The sequence below is a fragment of the Quercus robur genome, chromosome 3, assembly GCF_932294415.1.
Source record: "Quercus robur chromosome 3, dhQueRobu3.1, whole genome shotgun sequence".
NCBI classification, from domain to species: domain Eukaryota; kingdom Viridiplantae; phylum Streptophyta; class Magnoliopsida; order Fagales; family Fagaceae; genus Quercus; species Quercus robur.
Genome location: NC_065536.1, coordinates 57,743,712 through 57,758,900, shown reverse-complemented (window position 1 = coordinate 57,758,900; position 15,189 = coordinate 57,743,712). Strand labels below are relative to the sequence as shown.

Sequence of the window (15,189 nt, the reverse complement as noted above, 5' to 3'; positions counted from 1 at the left end):
AAGCAACAAGGAGATATCAAGGCATTGAAGAGTGAAATTTCAAGTACTTTTAAAGAAGCAGGACTCATAGTTGAAACAAGGTTACTTCTCTCGCAGGTTAACTACAATGTCTTGCATGAAATCTTACTAAGGTAGGATGTTAACACTCTCATAGATATTCATTCATTCACAAACTAATTGTTTGGTGTTCGACATTAATTTGATGTCTCTAATAAACTATTGAGTTGTATAAACTAGAGTAATCAATGGAAATTTAGAGTTCCTATATATATGATTTACTAAATTTCATGATTGTTTTGACATATACTTAGCTTTAATTGAGAATATACATGAACTGTCACTGCCATACTGGTTTTCACGTGTTTGAGAAATAGGTTAATATTTTGCTTTGAAGGTTTACCTTTTTAAATTTAACAGAGGCATGCCAAATCTTATTAAAAATGTATATACTAAAAGAAACTCTAATTTTATTTTATTACTCTAGTTTCTACAATCCAATATTTGATAGAGACATCAAATTAATGTCAAACACCAAATTAATATTTATATGGGTGTAGTCTTCAAAAAAAAAAAAAAAAAAATTATAAGGGTATTATTGTCCTACCCTAGCGAGATTCTCTACAAGGCAATGTAATTAACCTACAAGAGAATCAACCTGCTTTTGGAAAGTAATAATTAGTTGTTTCACTTGTTTCAACTCTGAATTTTTCTTCCTTAAAAGTCCTTAAAATAGAGAATTCTTAACATTTGGGAATATTGCTCTTAATGCCTCAATGACTTCCATTTGCTTAAAATACAAATGCTTAAACTTCTTAACCTGCAATATCACAAAAACAAGCAATCACATCACATCAACACAATCTAACCATGTGTTAGATCCTTTTTTGTCTTATAACAATATGTATATTTGCTATTTTAAATCTTTGCAATTTTGACTCATTAAAAAAGAGGTCAAATTAAATGTATTTGTGAGAAATCAAGTATTTAAAATATCATGAAATATTTATGAAATCAAGTATTATGAAAAATGTTTATACATTTATTTTGCCATATTTATGATAAATAAACATTTTAGAGAGGTGTTACAAATAAAGGTCTAGTTTTTTTTTTTTTTTTTTTTTTTTTTTTTTTTTTTTTTTTATGAATCTTTTCTCTTTGTTTTCTTAAATTTAAGGGTTTTTTTTTTTTTTTTTTTTGTATTTTAAAAATTTTTAACCTCATAAATATGAGATCACCAAGTCAAAATTAAAAAAAAAAAAAAAAAAAAATTATACGAGATAGAAATTCTACTTTAACTTAACATAAGTGTATATGTGCGTGAAGCTCCTTTCTAAGTATTTGAACTCCGGCCCTTACCCTCACACTCCACAAACACTTATACTTGTGTAGTGATCATCGTATTAAGGGTACGCGATGGTAAATCAAATCACTTTTTAATAGTGCATAAATGTAATTTTCTTTTCAAAAGAAAGAAGAAAAAAAGTTCTATAAGTACAAATTTGCTAGCACACATCTCTCTCTCTCTCTCTCTCTCTCTCTCTCTCTCTCTCTCTCTCTCTCTCTCTCTCTCTCATATAGAGAAAAATTTCAAATGAAATCTTATAGTTTTTGGTGTAATGACTTATTGTTTCAAAAGTAACAAATTAAACCCTAAATGTTAAAAAATAAAAAATTAAAACTCAAGTTTTCAAAAGTAATTCAAAACCTCACTCATTGTAACTCACCATAAAGGCTCACCCTTGAAACTTCTTCGATATTTTCTCTCTTTTTTGTAGGTGTTTGGACTTCTGAATTTAGATTGGCTATGCGAAATTCTTACATCAACAATTGGCATCATAGGTGGGATTGGGACTGATGTTTCATAAACAAATGTTGCACAACAAATCCTAACCCTGCCCCATAAGATACCTCGACTCTATCCTATACTATGCCCATGCCTATCCCTTCTTCCATTTTTGAGAGTCCCACGTTTGTTTATGCTAATGCGATGAATGGTTATTAGTAAGTAAAAAAATGATGTCGATAGTGGGCAAATATGAGAATCAATGAACATTTGCCCCATCTAAGGGTCATTAATGGATTGAGTTGGGTTGGCCCGACCCATTTTTACTTGGCCCGTGGGTATAATGGGTTGGGCATAGTGGGTTGTAGACCAATTAATGAGCTAGGTCAAGTTAGGCTAAAAGAGAAAACCAACCAACAACTCTGACCATAGGCAATGCCCATTTTGTCTTTAGCAGGTAGGATTTAATAGGCTACCCATGAACTTATGTTAGCATATTATTTTTTTTATTTTTTATAAGAAACAAATCAACTTTTATAAGAAAATAATTCATCTATTTTTTAAGGAAGTAATTAAAGAATTTAAAACTTATTTAAATTTTTTTACCCAAGTGCCCATGGGCATAAAAACTAGTCCACAACCTGACCCATTGGACTAATGGGCTACCCATAGGCCTCAACAGCAACAAGCCAAGCCACCTATTAGTTTGATGGGCCGTTGAGCTACTAAGTCGGGCCATGGGCAATGAGCTATGTGATTTGTAAAAATGCTTTCGACTGTAACATTACTCAATCCAAAATACTTATGAGAGGCCCGTCCATTTAGAATGAAAATCACCATGTCCACTTCTATTGATTTGAACAACGATTACAGGCTTTCTTTGCCGTAATTGTCCTCGAGGACAAATGAGATAATTCCCATTGTAGAAGCCTTACGGCAGAGTGTCCTACTCCCTGTTCAGGACTGGCCACGAAACAGCAAGTTTGAGTTTTAGATGATTTTGATCTGATCCTATAATCTAGAAGGAAAAAATAGAGGAGAGGTAAAATCACCAAAGAAGAACAAGAAAGGAAAATAATAGGAAAAAAGATACAACTTCGGTTAAGAACTTAAGATTCATTTTTTGAAAATTCTCAAAGGGCTCTACACAGGCAAGGCAACTTGTAATTAATAATTATAACAAGGGCACCACCAAATGTGTGTGAAATAGTATATATATATATATATATTTAAAATAAACAGTAATAGTTATTAGATCATGAAAATAGTAATACTAGTGTGTGTTTTGTCCTTGAGCAACCTCGTGGACAAACCAAACTTCAACTATGCTCTAAACTCTACTGCTTTCTTGGGCTTGTTATTAAACATAAAGGCTACAGTTGTTTTGATCCTATTTCCAAGCACCTTAGGATATCTTGTCATATATCTCATGTTGTTTTTTAGGAATACAAAATGTTTATAGCCTTTTCAATTTCCGCATCCCTTCTTCTCTCTCTCTCTCTCATATCCCTTCTTTTCATGGTTTCTGATAAGAATCAAATGATTCTTATGTTATTGAAGTAGTTCTAAGAGGGAACTAGGCCTCCTTGGAAGAGAGAAGTAAGAATAGAGAGTAGAGCTAAGAGAATGAAGAGAAAGAGAGCAATGTGCTTAACATTTCTGAGATGATTCTTTACAATTAGCTATAGCTTCTTATAGTACAATTCCCTCCCAAATCTATTACAACAATATCAACTGCTAAGTGCTAACTAATCCTAACTAACAAATGCCAACTCAGCAGCCAAGGCTAACTGCTAATGCAACTAACTTCCATTGCTTATCACTTCAGCAAGCACAGCTCATATCATTCCACAGCTCCTATCAATTTCACCCTAATCTACTTTTGCCTGAGACCACTCCAACCACCACACCCTCACATGCTTTAGCCGAGTCTCGCACTCTAGCCCATATATACATATGATCCTATTCTGGTTGAGACCTAACTATTTGTCTCTTCTAAGGATAGTAGCCCAGCTGATGATATTGACCTCACACCACCTTTTAATTTTCGTCTCTCCACTAGGATAAGAGCTCTACAATCTCATCTTCATGATTATCACTATTATCATATTTTGTTTGCCTTGCATGAACCTTGCACCTTCTGTGAGACTTCCTCTAACCTTTTATGGTAGCCAGCAACGTAAGAGTAATTGGATGGACTCATGCACTTTCCAAGATAAATACATGGGATTCGGTTGATCTATCTCCAGGGGATTTTACTGTTGGGTGTAAAATGGGATTGTAAGATCAAGTCTCACTGAGATGCTTTTGTTAAGAGATACAGGGCACATCTTGTGACCAAAGGATTCAAACAAAAATATAAGATTAATTATAAGGAGATCTTTGCTCCTATTGCTTATCGGTATTGTACACTTTGTCAAATGAATGTCAAAAATGTCTTTCTCAATGGTGGTCTGAGTGAAGAGGACTAAATATAGCATCCTCCTATCCTCTCTCATCTGCCTCATAAGTTTTGTTATATTCATTGAGCATTATATGGACTTAAACAGGCATTTCAAGCTTGGTTTTCTAAGTTGGGTTTAGTTAACCAGTGTCCTTAAGACATTTGTTAATAGATCATTTTACGTAAGTGTTTATACCGCTCTCATGGGAAATATAAAAAGCTGTAAAAAAAAATCTGTTAACTTTTCCCTACTAAGTTTAGCTCCATAGTTTCTCACCTTGGGAATAATGCCAGTTCCTATAATTTTGCCCTTTATACTATTCCTCTCCTCCTATATGTTGACAAAATGATCATCATTGGGGATGTCTCAGATGGCCTCCATGATCTCAAGCAATTTCCTATTCAACACTGCAAGATGAATGCACTTGGTATGCTTAGTTATTTTATTGGGTATCTTATTTTTCTTTGGCTAGTTACTATGTCTAACAGGCCAATGTATTCTAGTGCTCATCTCACTCTCGAGGATAGTGAGTCCTTGATGCCAACCTCTTTAGACAGTTAGTTAGGAGCCTTGTCTACTTAATTATCACCTGCTCTGATCATATGTTGTTCATCAAGTGAGTCAGTTCATGGCAACTTGGTGATCCACTTACTTTGCAACATTTCTTCGCATATTTCGTTATTTTAAAGGCACCTTCTATCATGGCTTCCACTTCTTTTTACAATCATCCCTTTTGCTTCGGGTTTACAGTGATGTTGATAAGACAGAAGGTATTTCATATGTTTTTAATTGAGAAATTCAGTTCATGGCAACTTTGTGAATCACTTACTTTGCAGCATTTTTTCTCATTCTTTGCTATATCAAAGGCACCTTATACCATGGGCTCCACTTCTCTCATGATTATCCCTACTGCTTCAGGCCTACACTGATGTCAATTGAACCAAAGACACTACTGATCGCCACTTCACCACAGGTCTCTGCTTCTTACTTGGTGATTCCCTCATTTCATGATGCAACAATAGACAAATTGTAGTTGCTCATTCTAGCATAGAGGTTAAGTATTGAGCCTTGATTGAAACCACTTCTGAGCTTCTTTGGTTGCAATGATTGTTTCAAGATATGGACTCTCTCCTCTCCCATACCTATCTATTTTGATAATCTCAGCCTAATTCAAAATTTCAAATTGCAAATAATGATGTGTTTCATGAGCAGACTAAACATAACTAGATTGAATACCATTTTTCCTGTCATCATCTTCTTCAGGGTACTTTGATCTTTTACTAAGTCTCATCCACCAGGGTACTTTTGTTATTCTTAGGTCCACGCCCAGTTACACACATTGTACTAGCTGTAATATTATGATTGTACTTCTATACTTGTGTAATTATAATTCTAGAATTTGCCAGCACAAGGTTTTAAGGCACTCGTATTAAATAATTGGCATTTGACTTCTTGTCAACTTGTATACTACTAGCATCAATATGATTAGCAACAAACTACAATGCTATTGTGAGGTGCTTTGGGCATCATGTGTCTTTTGTTGTATTATAGAGTGCAGCTTATGCTGCACAACTTGCAGTGTATATATTTGGGACTGAAGGATTAGTGTATGGCAATATTGGAGGCATATTAGTTTATCAAAAAAGCGTGAATGAAATGCCTTTTAGATGGGATGGAATAAATGGTTCATATTAATAAATTATGGCGCAAAGAACCTATTAGCTTAACTAAACAGTCCATAAAATGATCCGCTTTGAATTGGTCATGGAAACCATCCAACGGGTTAGTCTTTCTGTCTGATTTAATGTCTTCTCAGTGGCGAAAAATCGCAACTACTAAGTTGAAATAGTCAAAATACTCCAAAATAATTATTTAATTAATTAAGTGGGCCAAAGACTTTTGGGTCCATGACACCATTTTTCTATCTTATCTTGTGTTCTGTTAGCAAATGAAAGTCAAGTCCACTCTCATCATCTTCATCCATCGACTGTGTTAACATTGAGCTTGCAAAAGAAAGCTTTTGAGATGAACAGCGATCATATTATGCTGAACGAGAATCTGATTGAGAAGAATCATGATATCCGAAACCAGAAGCTGGGGGTCTTTGATATTCTCAAAGAAGCTCTAATAATCACTTTCAAGAACTTCAACTTCATCATCATCATCTTGCTGACTTCACTCCCTCTTTTTGGCTTCATGGTTTACTATGAAAGTTTCCTTCAAGGGACTCTGGTTGAAACCTATGATATGCTAAAGCAAAGTCCTGGTTACTCAGGTTGGCCTGTACCTAACTTCATATACAACAAGATGACCAAACATGTATTTTATGAATTGCTTCAACTTGGTTTCCTTTATCTGGTGCCACTTCATCTCCTTGAGCTTTGCACTGTGATTGTGACTGTTGATTTGTCATCAAAGATACATGCACAAGAGAGACCAATGACTCTCAAGGAGATGATACATAAACCCATTTGTGGAGCAAGATTGAGAGGCACTTTTATCACATCCATATATGTTCTCTACATATCAACTTGTACTTCACTTGGATTGATATGGTTAGTCACATATTATTTTATTTTGGAAAATTCTATTATTGAAGTGTTCTTTGCAGGGTTTTATGGGACTGTTTTTCTAGTACTACTAGAAAAATACTTAGAATGGAGTGCTATGTGGAATATGAGTATTGTTATTTCAGTGTGGGAGGGGATATATGGGGGTGAAGCATTGGCTCTTTCTGCTTATTTTTGTAAAGGTAGTAAGGGGCGTGGAGTGCTTTTAATGTTTGTTTTCTTTGTTTGGGGACTGGGTTTAAGGTTGCCATGCCTCTTATTTGGATGCTATGAAGGAGGAATAGGAATTGTTGCACAAATTAGCTTGTTCTGCTTGGGGAATGTGCTGAAATGGGTAGTCTGCATGGTATATTTCTATGATTGCAAGAAGCGAACTTTAGAGAAGAAATTCGGTGAGGAAGTAGAACGAGATGTTGAACTTGCTGCATAACTGGGAAATGGTTTTTTTCATTTACAATGTAGGGAGTCAATTTTGCAACTGTGAATGTATTATGATAAGCTTTTGCGTTCCTAATTTATGTATTTCTAATATCACTCCCGTTCCTCAGAAAATTTTATGTAGATCCAGTTAATGTCAATGGAAAAAATACTCTGCTGTTGTTTATCTTGCCTTTGTGGTATGAGACATGTTACTATTATGGTATATGCAACTCCCTTTGTTGGGAATATAAGAGAATTGATTAAAGCTTTGAATAAAAGGTACTTTGTGTACACTGTACAACAAATAAAACTTCACTTTTGTAAATTTCCCCTGGTGTTTTAAGTGCATGAGTGAAAGCCACGGTTTTCTGAGATTGTCAATCCAATACAATGAGTTACAAGTTTTTGAAGTCACGGTCAACCAAACCGGTGGTTCCAATGCCAATTGTGTTTAAAGTGTTCTTGCTGCACTATAACCATCAATCATGTTGATTCCTTTTAAAAAGAATCCCCCCATTTAACTTTACTGAAAGTGGAAATCATGAAGCAGGAGACCAAGCATATTTTGACAAAGCAGAATCTTTAATTCTTTATTAAACTCCAAGAAGCTTTGAAATTCACATTTAAAAAAAAAAAAAAAAAAAAAAAAATCCAAGTTCATCATCTTCACGTTTGTCACCTCTCACCTCTGTTCTTCTTTGTTCACTTCTATATTTGTTTTCAGAAAACTCTGGTTGAAACCTCACAGATCCTCAAACAATCCTCTAGTAGTCTCAACTACAATTGGGAAACACTGCTCCATGAAACCAGAAGAATGACTATCTATTCTTTTCATAATTTGACTCAACTAGACCTCTATTATCTGGTGTTCCATCTCCTAAAGCTGTTCACTGTGATTGTGACCATTGATTTAGAATCAAAATTATATACAGAAGAGAAACCAATGGCTCCCAGCGAGATGCTATGCTACTAGCACAAACAGTGCAGGGTTTGAAGGCACTCTTGTCACATCCCTCCATGTTGTCCTCTTGTCAATTTGTATGTTACTTGCATCACTATGGTTAACAGTGTACTTGGAATGCAGAGCTGTTGGGAACAGAGTATCGTGATCTCCATAGTGGAGATATACAGGACAGAAGCATTAATGCTCCCTGCATATTTAAGCTCGGGTACTGAAAGCTGTGGAGTTCTTTTAATACTTGTTTTCTTTGTTGGGGTACTTTATCTAAGGTTCCCAATTCCCATGCCTCTTCATTGTATGCAATCACAGAAGAAGTTGAATTGTTGTACAGGTTTGCTTGTTCTGCCAGGGGAACTTGATTAAGTGGGCGGTCTGGGTGATATATTTCCGTGATTGCAAGAAGCAGATCTTAGAAAATGAGGTAGGAAGAGAATTTGAGGCTATCGACGGATGAGTGTCATTAAATGATACCTTCACTGTAAGAGTGGCATGAGAAGCAAAAGGTCACAATTACATTTGAATTTTTCAAAACAATTGGAATCCAATAACTTGATTGAGAGGTTATACTTATATGTCCAAGTTTTTGAATAAAATCTACTAAGGACTACATTAGTAAATGGCAATTGTGCCTTTCTAAGTTCCTTCAGGTTAGTTGCTGCAATCTGATGGACATTCTTGTTTGTTTAGACCAGTTAGGACCAGAATGCTGGAGCATAATGAACCTCACATCTGTTCAATTTTATTTTGTTGACTTATTATAATACCATGGTTCAGTTCAAGAGCTCTTTATAGTTTATAGATTGCAGTAATCCTTGTAAGGCCCCATTGTCACAATCAAAAAACACCAAGCATAAAAAAAGTGACAAATTTAATGGAGCAGCCCTGTTTGTGATGAGGGCCACACCTCGTGAAGGGAAGGTAAATCAGAGGTGAATGATTCAAATATCCCTCCCCCTTTTTCTTGGGAATGATCAAACTCACTCATAAAAATATATATTTAAAAAAACTGCAAGATCTCAGAAAGATTACCATATTTCCATAATAAAAACTGATCATATGGAACAGAAACAATCTCTTTCCATCAATAAACATGCTACAACTCTCTATCCAATGCTCAGAACATCAATTTAAACCTCAACTTATTCCATTGTTACTTCTAGATGGACCATTTTGGTGAAGATGATCAAAGGCACTCTACAACAGCCATATCTGCTCTGTATTCTAAAAAATTTCCTCATTTTGTTTTCGGTTCAATTACCTTCTTTGCAAAAGAAGGCAAACAGAAAGCTGCTGTATGAATCTGAAAATAATAACAAAGATAGATTTGTTAGATTAGACTAAATTAAAGGAGCCCTGTGTTGAGATTTGGGAGAAAAAAAAGACTTGGGGATGAGCAGAATCACACCTCTGAGTTGTAAAATTTCAAGGGTCCTTTGGATTTGCTTTGACTATCATTTGCATCTATTGGATTCACTGGATGCTTGAAATCAACAGGAGGCCCCTCAGTAGAGCAAAGCATAAAACCAATCACCCCACTGAAACACAAATTTATCAATAAAAGAAACATAAGCATCATATAAGCACACTCATATTCGCCACCCACTGACCCACACTAAGCACAACAAAATGCAGATGCTAAACAGCAGTAGAGGGCCTTAAGTGTTAAAATGACCATTCCTAGCATAGGGTATAAAAACATTAAAACAAACTGATTTATCAAAAATAAGGTAAGGTGGTCTGTAAAGCCACAGCTTGCATTTTTAAAATGCCATGATTTTGATGACTTAGCAAGTAAGTTTAGTCCAAAGAAAAATGGCAGCACTAAACCCTGCTTAAAAAAAAAGAGTGCACATGCATGCACACTCACATATGTGTTCAAACTTCAAACACAAGGGAATCTCTTTTGAATGGTTTTTGTTTTTGGTAGTAAGGACAGGTATATTAAATAAGTTTCAGAAAAATATACCTTGGGTATGTGGGCACTGTGGTCCATGCATAGTTGACAGAGCCTTTAAATATCTGGCGACAGTTTTTCACAATGTCCTCAATGATGTGCATGTGAAGCCATATACTTTCTGCCTGGGTACACACCACTCCCCCTGGTCGAAGAGCCCTTGCCACTGATTCAAAAAATGGCTTCTCAAAAAGCTCTTGTGCAGGACCTGATCAAATTAAACATTGAAACTTTTAAATTCAAAATATATTTCTCATGTTCACAATGAGGAATAAAGGATGTAATTGGTAGCAGAGATATCCTTACCTATTGGGTCCGAAGAATCCACTATAACAGCATCATAAGTTCCTTCAGGAACAGCCTTCAAAAATGCAACTCCTGGACCATCAAAATATCAGTTCATGGACAATAGGAAGGAGAATGATGAGGAGGAAATAGATTCGTTGATCATACCATCACCAATATGAAGAGTCACACGGGGATCCTCATAACCAACTGCTACGGCAGGGAAAAACTGTTTGGAAACCTGGAAACATGAATTTTACCAATTGAAGTAGTTGTTCCACAATGGATAAATGTTATAGGGGTATCTATGTATAAATCACTAAAGCTCATGTAGAAAAGAGATCAATACAACAAAAATTCATTTTAGTGTTTTTAAAAAAAAGTCAGAAGAGAGAGAGAGAGAGATCCAGCCAACTATTCTCATCATGTTCTGACTTAACACTAGTACAAAAAATTTGACATTCTTTTAATCAATTATTTTTTTGATGGACTTTTAATTAATTATTACTCACATCGACTACCATCTTATCAATTTCACATATATCAATCTGCTCAACAGATGAATGGCGAGACACTTCACGCAAAACCCCGCCATCTCCTCCACCAATAACCAAAACCTGAAGAAAGAAGATATGATAAGTGAACTGAAAAACTAGGGCACAAAAAGAATACTTTATATATAATAACTCCAACAGTATAAGAATATATAATAACTCCAACAGCAGCTACAATACGAAATAGAACCAGTTGTGCCAATCAGCAAAACACTTGGAATCTACAAAATATTTAAATAAAAAAAAAAACCATAAAACAACTGTATTTATCAGAAAAAAGTGCCTTTTCTCTATTTTATGGATGTGTTCCTTTACTTTTTTCTCCACTACTAACCATCTGCAGTTCTATCAGGAAAAGGACAAAGGAAAAAAGAGGCCAAGAAAAAAAATTAGTTTAGTTTAAAGGCAGTAGGCCAAAGACAATCACAGTGGTGCAATTAATGACAATGCATCTTATAGACATTGTTAATCATTCTAGGGTCCCCTGCACCAAATTGTAATAAACAAATTTTTTAAGTTATCACCAGTTTTCAAGCCTCCATTGCTCAATTATATGCATATGTATAACGTTACAAATCACCTTTACATGTAAGCCATGAAGATATCCAAATCATGAAATGAAATACGCTAAAAAGATTATATAATTATAAATGGATCACAAGGGTCATCAAGGTGCTAGCCATGACATTACTCATAAGGTAACGATCAGCGGGTGATTGATTGTTGGAAAATTATCAAAAAGAAATTAAGTCAATGGAAGAATATCAAGTCAGCTCTTCAGTTCTAAAAGTATATGGAGACCTTCTTTGGGTTTGAAATTGAGCAAAGTGGAAGGTGGACAATCATTTCTTGGTATGCACATTCATCTCTTTCGGTGAGTTGAATCACCCCATCCAAGACAAGAACCTTTCCATATGTTGATGACTGACAGAAGAATACAAGATCAGAGTTAATAATAAGGAAGACCAGAAATAGGTGGAGGTAAAGATGATTTCTATAATCCTGGAGCGTTATGCACCTGAAAGACCATGACTTTCTGATATTCAGAATTTCCCTGAAATAGGATCTTCTCAACCTTCAAGGAGTGTGCCTCTCCTGCATAATTTCAGAAAACTCAACTCATGATTTTTGCATTAAGCAGCATGAACAGTTAATATAGTCGAGATGAGATATCTGAAACAGTGGATAGAAGGGAATTTATTTTGAATGAACCGAGGTCAAGGGAAGATTGTAGTATTCATAAGAGTTGACAAAAGAGACATATCAGTATCAAGAAATATGCACTATTATTTTAAAACCATATTTGGCTACAATATTTAACAGGGATTCAGCTTCATAGACACTACAAATAGAAAAATGACATCAAACATGTATGTGCGAGATATATGGGCATACAACTCTAACATCATTGCTGGCCTAAGATCTTCCATCATTCAAAGTAACAGATAAATTACCAATAGACTATAGGGAGTGGCACATGACAGGTTCACTCATCAAACAACCAAACCAGTATTTACAGATGTCTAGCAATTATTTATAACTACATTTCTGATGGAATTTCTGACAAGAAAATGCTCATAAGTAATAACTAAAAATTTGTCTGCAACAAAATGATAATTCACACATTAAACACCAAACCAAGCTTCAGAAAAGGATCAATGAAAATTCAAACCTGCACATAAACATACACTACCCGAAAAGGATTTCTTTTATTACTACTATTGGAAAGTCACACACAGAGTGGGTATTGAACCAACAAGCTCCTCCTCCACCTGTTCTTCTGGGTAACAAGGTGCCATTTGAGCCACAACTCATTGGCCATAACCCGAGGACACAAAGCCCCAAACATGAAAAGAACTACTGAAACAAAACGAGTATTATCTAACAATACCAGTTGAAATAATTATAACCATCATTTTAAGTTGAACAAATCATTAGAAAAATAACTAAACAAGAATGAATACGAGTACAAAACAAACAATATACTATGCATAGATTCTCCAATACAATTAAAAAAAAAAAAAAAAAAAAAAAAAACTGATGGAAAATTTAACACAAAACTCATACAAACTCCACATATAACTAAATGGGCATAACCCCACAAACAATATAAAATGAAAAAAAAAAAAAAAAAAAAACCCTATATGAATTACAAAATCAATAAAGCCCTTTCTGGTTGCGGAAAATCATTAAAACAAAATAAGATTTTCATAAAAAATTTATTTTTCCCTCAATTTCTCAACATATGACTACATAGGCATAAACCCCACAAACAATAAAACATAAAACCCAAACAAAATCAATAAAATGCCCCGTTTGGGTGCAGAAAATCATTTATACAAAATGAGATTTTCAAAAATGTTTCATTTTTCTCTCAGTTTCTCAACATACAACTATATAGTCATAAACCCCGCAAAAAATATAACATTAAAAAGAAAACCCAATACATCAACCAAATACTTCATAAAAGTGTCATTTTTCCCTCAGTTTCTCATCATATAACTACATAGGCATAAAACCCCACAAACAATACAACATAAAACCCAATACTAAATCAACAAAATGCCCTGCCTGGTTACGGAAATTCATTGAAACAAAATAAGATTTTCATTAAAGTTTCACTTTCCCCTCAGTTTCTCAACATAATAACTACATAGGCATAGGCTCCACAAACAATAGAAACATAAAACCCAATACAAAATCAATAAACAGCTCTGTTTATATGCAGAAAATCATTTAAACAAAACAAAAATTTTCAAAAAATGTTCCATTTTTCTCTCAGTTTCTCAACATATAACTACAAAGCCATAAACCCCACAAACAAATACAACACAAAGAAACCCAATACAAAACCAACCACCAAACACATATTTCCACAATAAACAGAAATGGGGTTTTAGAAAAATAAATAGAGAGAGAGAGAGAGAGAGAGACCCACCAGGCCACATTGGGCTAATCTCAGAGAACCAGCCAGGAATCACAGCAGAAATACAATCAGGTTGCTGTTCCTTGTTGCTCCCTTCAACCTCCATGGACACAGATGAGACCCCATTCTCTTCCTCTTCTTCTCTTGGCCTCTTCACGTGAACATCAGTAGACCCCACAACACTCTCTTCAGCCATCTCTCTATCTCTCTATCTCTATCTATCTAGAACCTCACAACCACAGCCACAACCACAACACAGAGTCTCAGAGGCAATGAAATGAGACCCGGTTTATAATGAATGAGAGAGAAAGAGAGAAGCCACACAATCTTTAGGACTCTGCCGCTGCCTCTTCTCTTTCGCTTTATATAAAGAGGGAACCAATTAAAAAAAATGAATGAATCCGCTTAAGAAGGACGCGTTTGTTTTTGTGTGCAACTGTGTTACTGTGTTTGTGTGTGTTTGTGCCTCTTTGTGTGGCTTCTCTTTTCTTTTCCCTATGAGGAAAAATTAAAATTAAAAATAATTAAAAAAATACAGTAATTTTTTTTATTACCCAAAAAGGTTTTTTTTTTAATATTTAAATGCTAACCGATGCATTTAGAAATTTTTTATAAAAAAAATAAATAACTGCTTTTTTGACTGTTTTTTATATTTACTATAAAAATAGTATTAGAACTTTCTTAAAATATTTATTAATAAATACTTTAAAAACATTTATTAATCATATCTTTTTAAGGGTAGTAATTGTTAACAAACTATTTTTTTAAAACATTTGTATCAATTTTTATGGAAAAAAAAACTGTCAAAACATTAAGAGAAAATCTAGTATCATAACTCTTTTCCACAACTGTTTAAATGATAAACAACTATTTACAATCTATCACGTCAAAATTATAGTAAAAAATTATGAAATAGTGTGGGGTCTTAAAACTACTCAAACATTAATTATTTTCTTCTTTTCCTATAAAATTCATTTCTTCCTAAAATAATTCACTAATAATTGTCTGCATTAATTAACCTTTTCCTTTTGTTTAACTAAAAAAAGAATTTTTTATTATTATTAATATATGTGAAAGAATATTTCTCTAATCACAAAAAGGGTTTTTTTTTTGGGAACTAAAACAGGGTTTTTTTTTTTTATTAATATATGGGGGAGAAGATTTTTTTTATTACTAAAAAAGGGTTATTTTTAAATATTTGTGATTTATTTTAATTTATTTTTAGTTTTTCAAGTACAATGTATATGATAGGGCTCTCAATTAGGGTTTGCGGTGGTCTGGTCGTTTTGTTT

At 34.2% G+C, this 15,189-nt stretch overlaps 2 protein-coding genes across 2 annotated transcripts; one reads left to right on the top strand and one right to left on the bottom strand.

Moving 5' to 3' along the window:
- The first annotated feature begins 6,152 nt into the window (after positions 1-6,152).
- On the top strand, positions 6,153-7,401 carry LOC126718545 (uncharacterized). The gene has a single exon (XM_050420808.1). The coding sequence runs from the start codon at positions 6,253-6,255 to the stop codon at positions 7,225-7,227; it is 975 nt and encodes a 324-aa protein (XP_050276765.1). The 5' UTR covers positions 6,153-6,252; the 3' UTR covers positions 7,228-7,401.
- Positions 7,402-9,192: 1,791 nt separating this feature from the next.
- On the bottom strand, positions 9,193-14,288 carry LOC126718544 (spermidine synthase 1). Its single transcript, XM_050420807.1, has 9 exons — positions 13,910-14,288; positions 11,990-12,066; positions 11,773-11,895; positions 10,930-11,034; positions 10,586-10,658; positions 10,439-10,510; positions 10,145-10,340; positions 9,584-9,713; positions 9,193-9,478 (listed from the first exon to the last, which is right to left on the bottom strand). Exons 1-9 carry the CDS (start codon positions 14,091-14,093, stop codon positions 9,413-9,415), a joined length of 1,026 nt encoding a protein of 341 aa, XP_050276764.1. The 5' UTR covers positions 14,094-14,288; the 3' UTR covers positions 9,193-9,412.
- Between the last annotated feature and the right edge of the window lie 901 nt (positions 14,289-15,189).

Bases quoted from the DNA above. Each gene is read 5' to 3' on its own strand.
- LOC126718545 (XM_050420808.1), top strand. From the start codon at position 6,253: ATGAACAGCGATCATATTATGCTGAACGAGAATCTGATTGAGAAGAAT.
- LOC126718544 (XM_050420807.1), bottom strand. From the start codon at position 14,093: ATGGCTGAAGAGAGTGTTGTGGGGTCTACTGATGTTCACGTGAAGAGG. The intron at 10,659-10,929 runs GTGAGTAATAAT...TCATGTTTCCAG, and splicing joins TTGATAAGATGGTAGTCGAT to GTTTCCAAACAGTTTTTCCC. The intron at 9,479-9,583 runs GTGTGATTCTGC...TATTATTTTCAG, and splicing joins TGAAATTTTACAACTCAGAG to ATTCATACAGCAGCTTTCTG.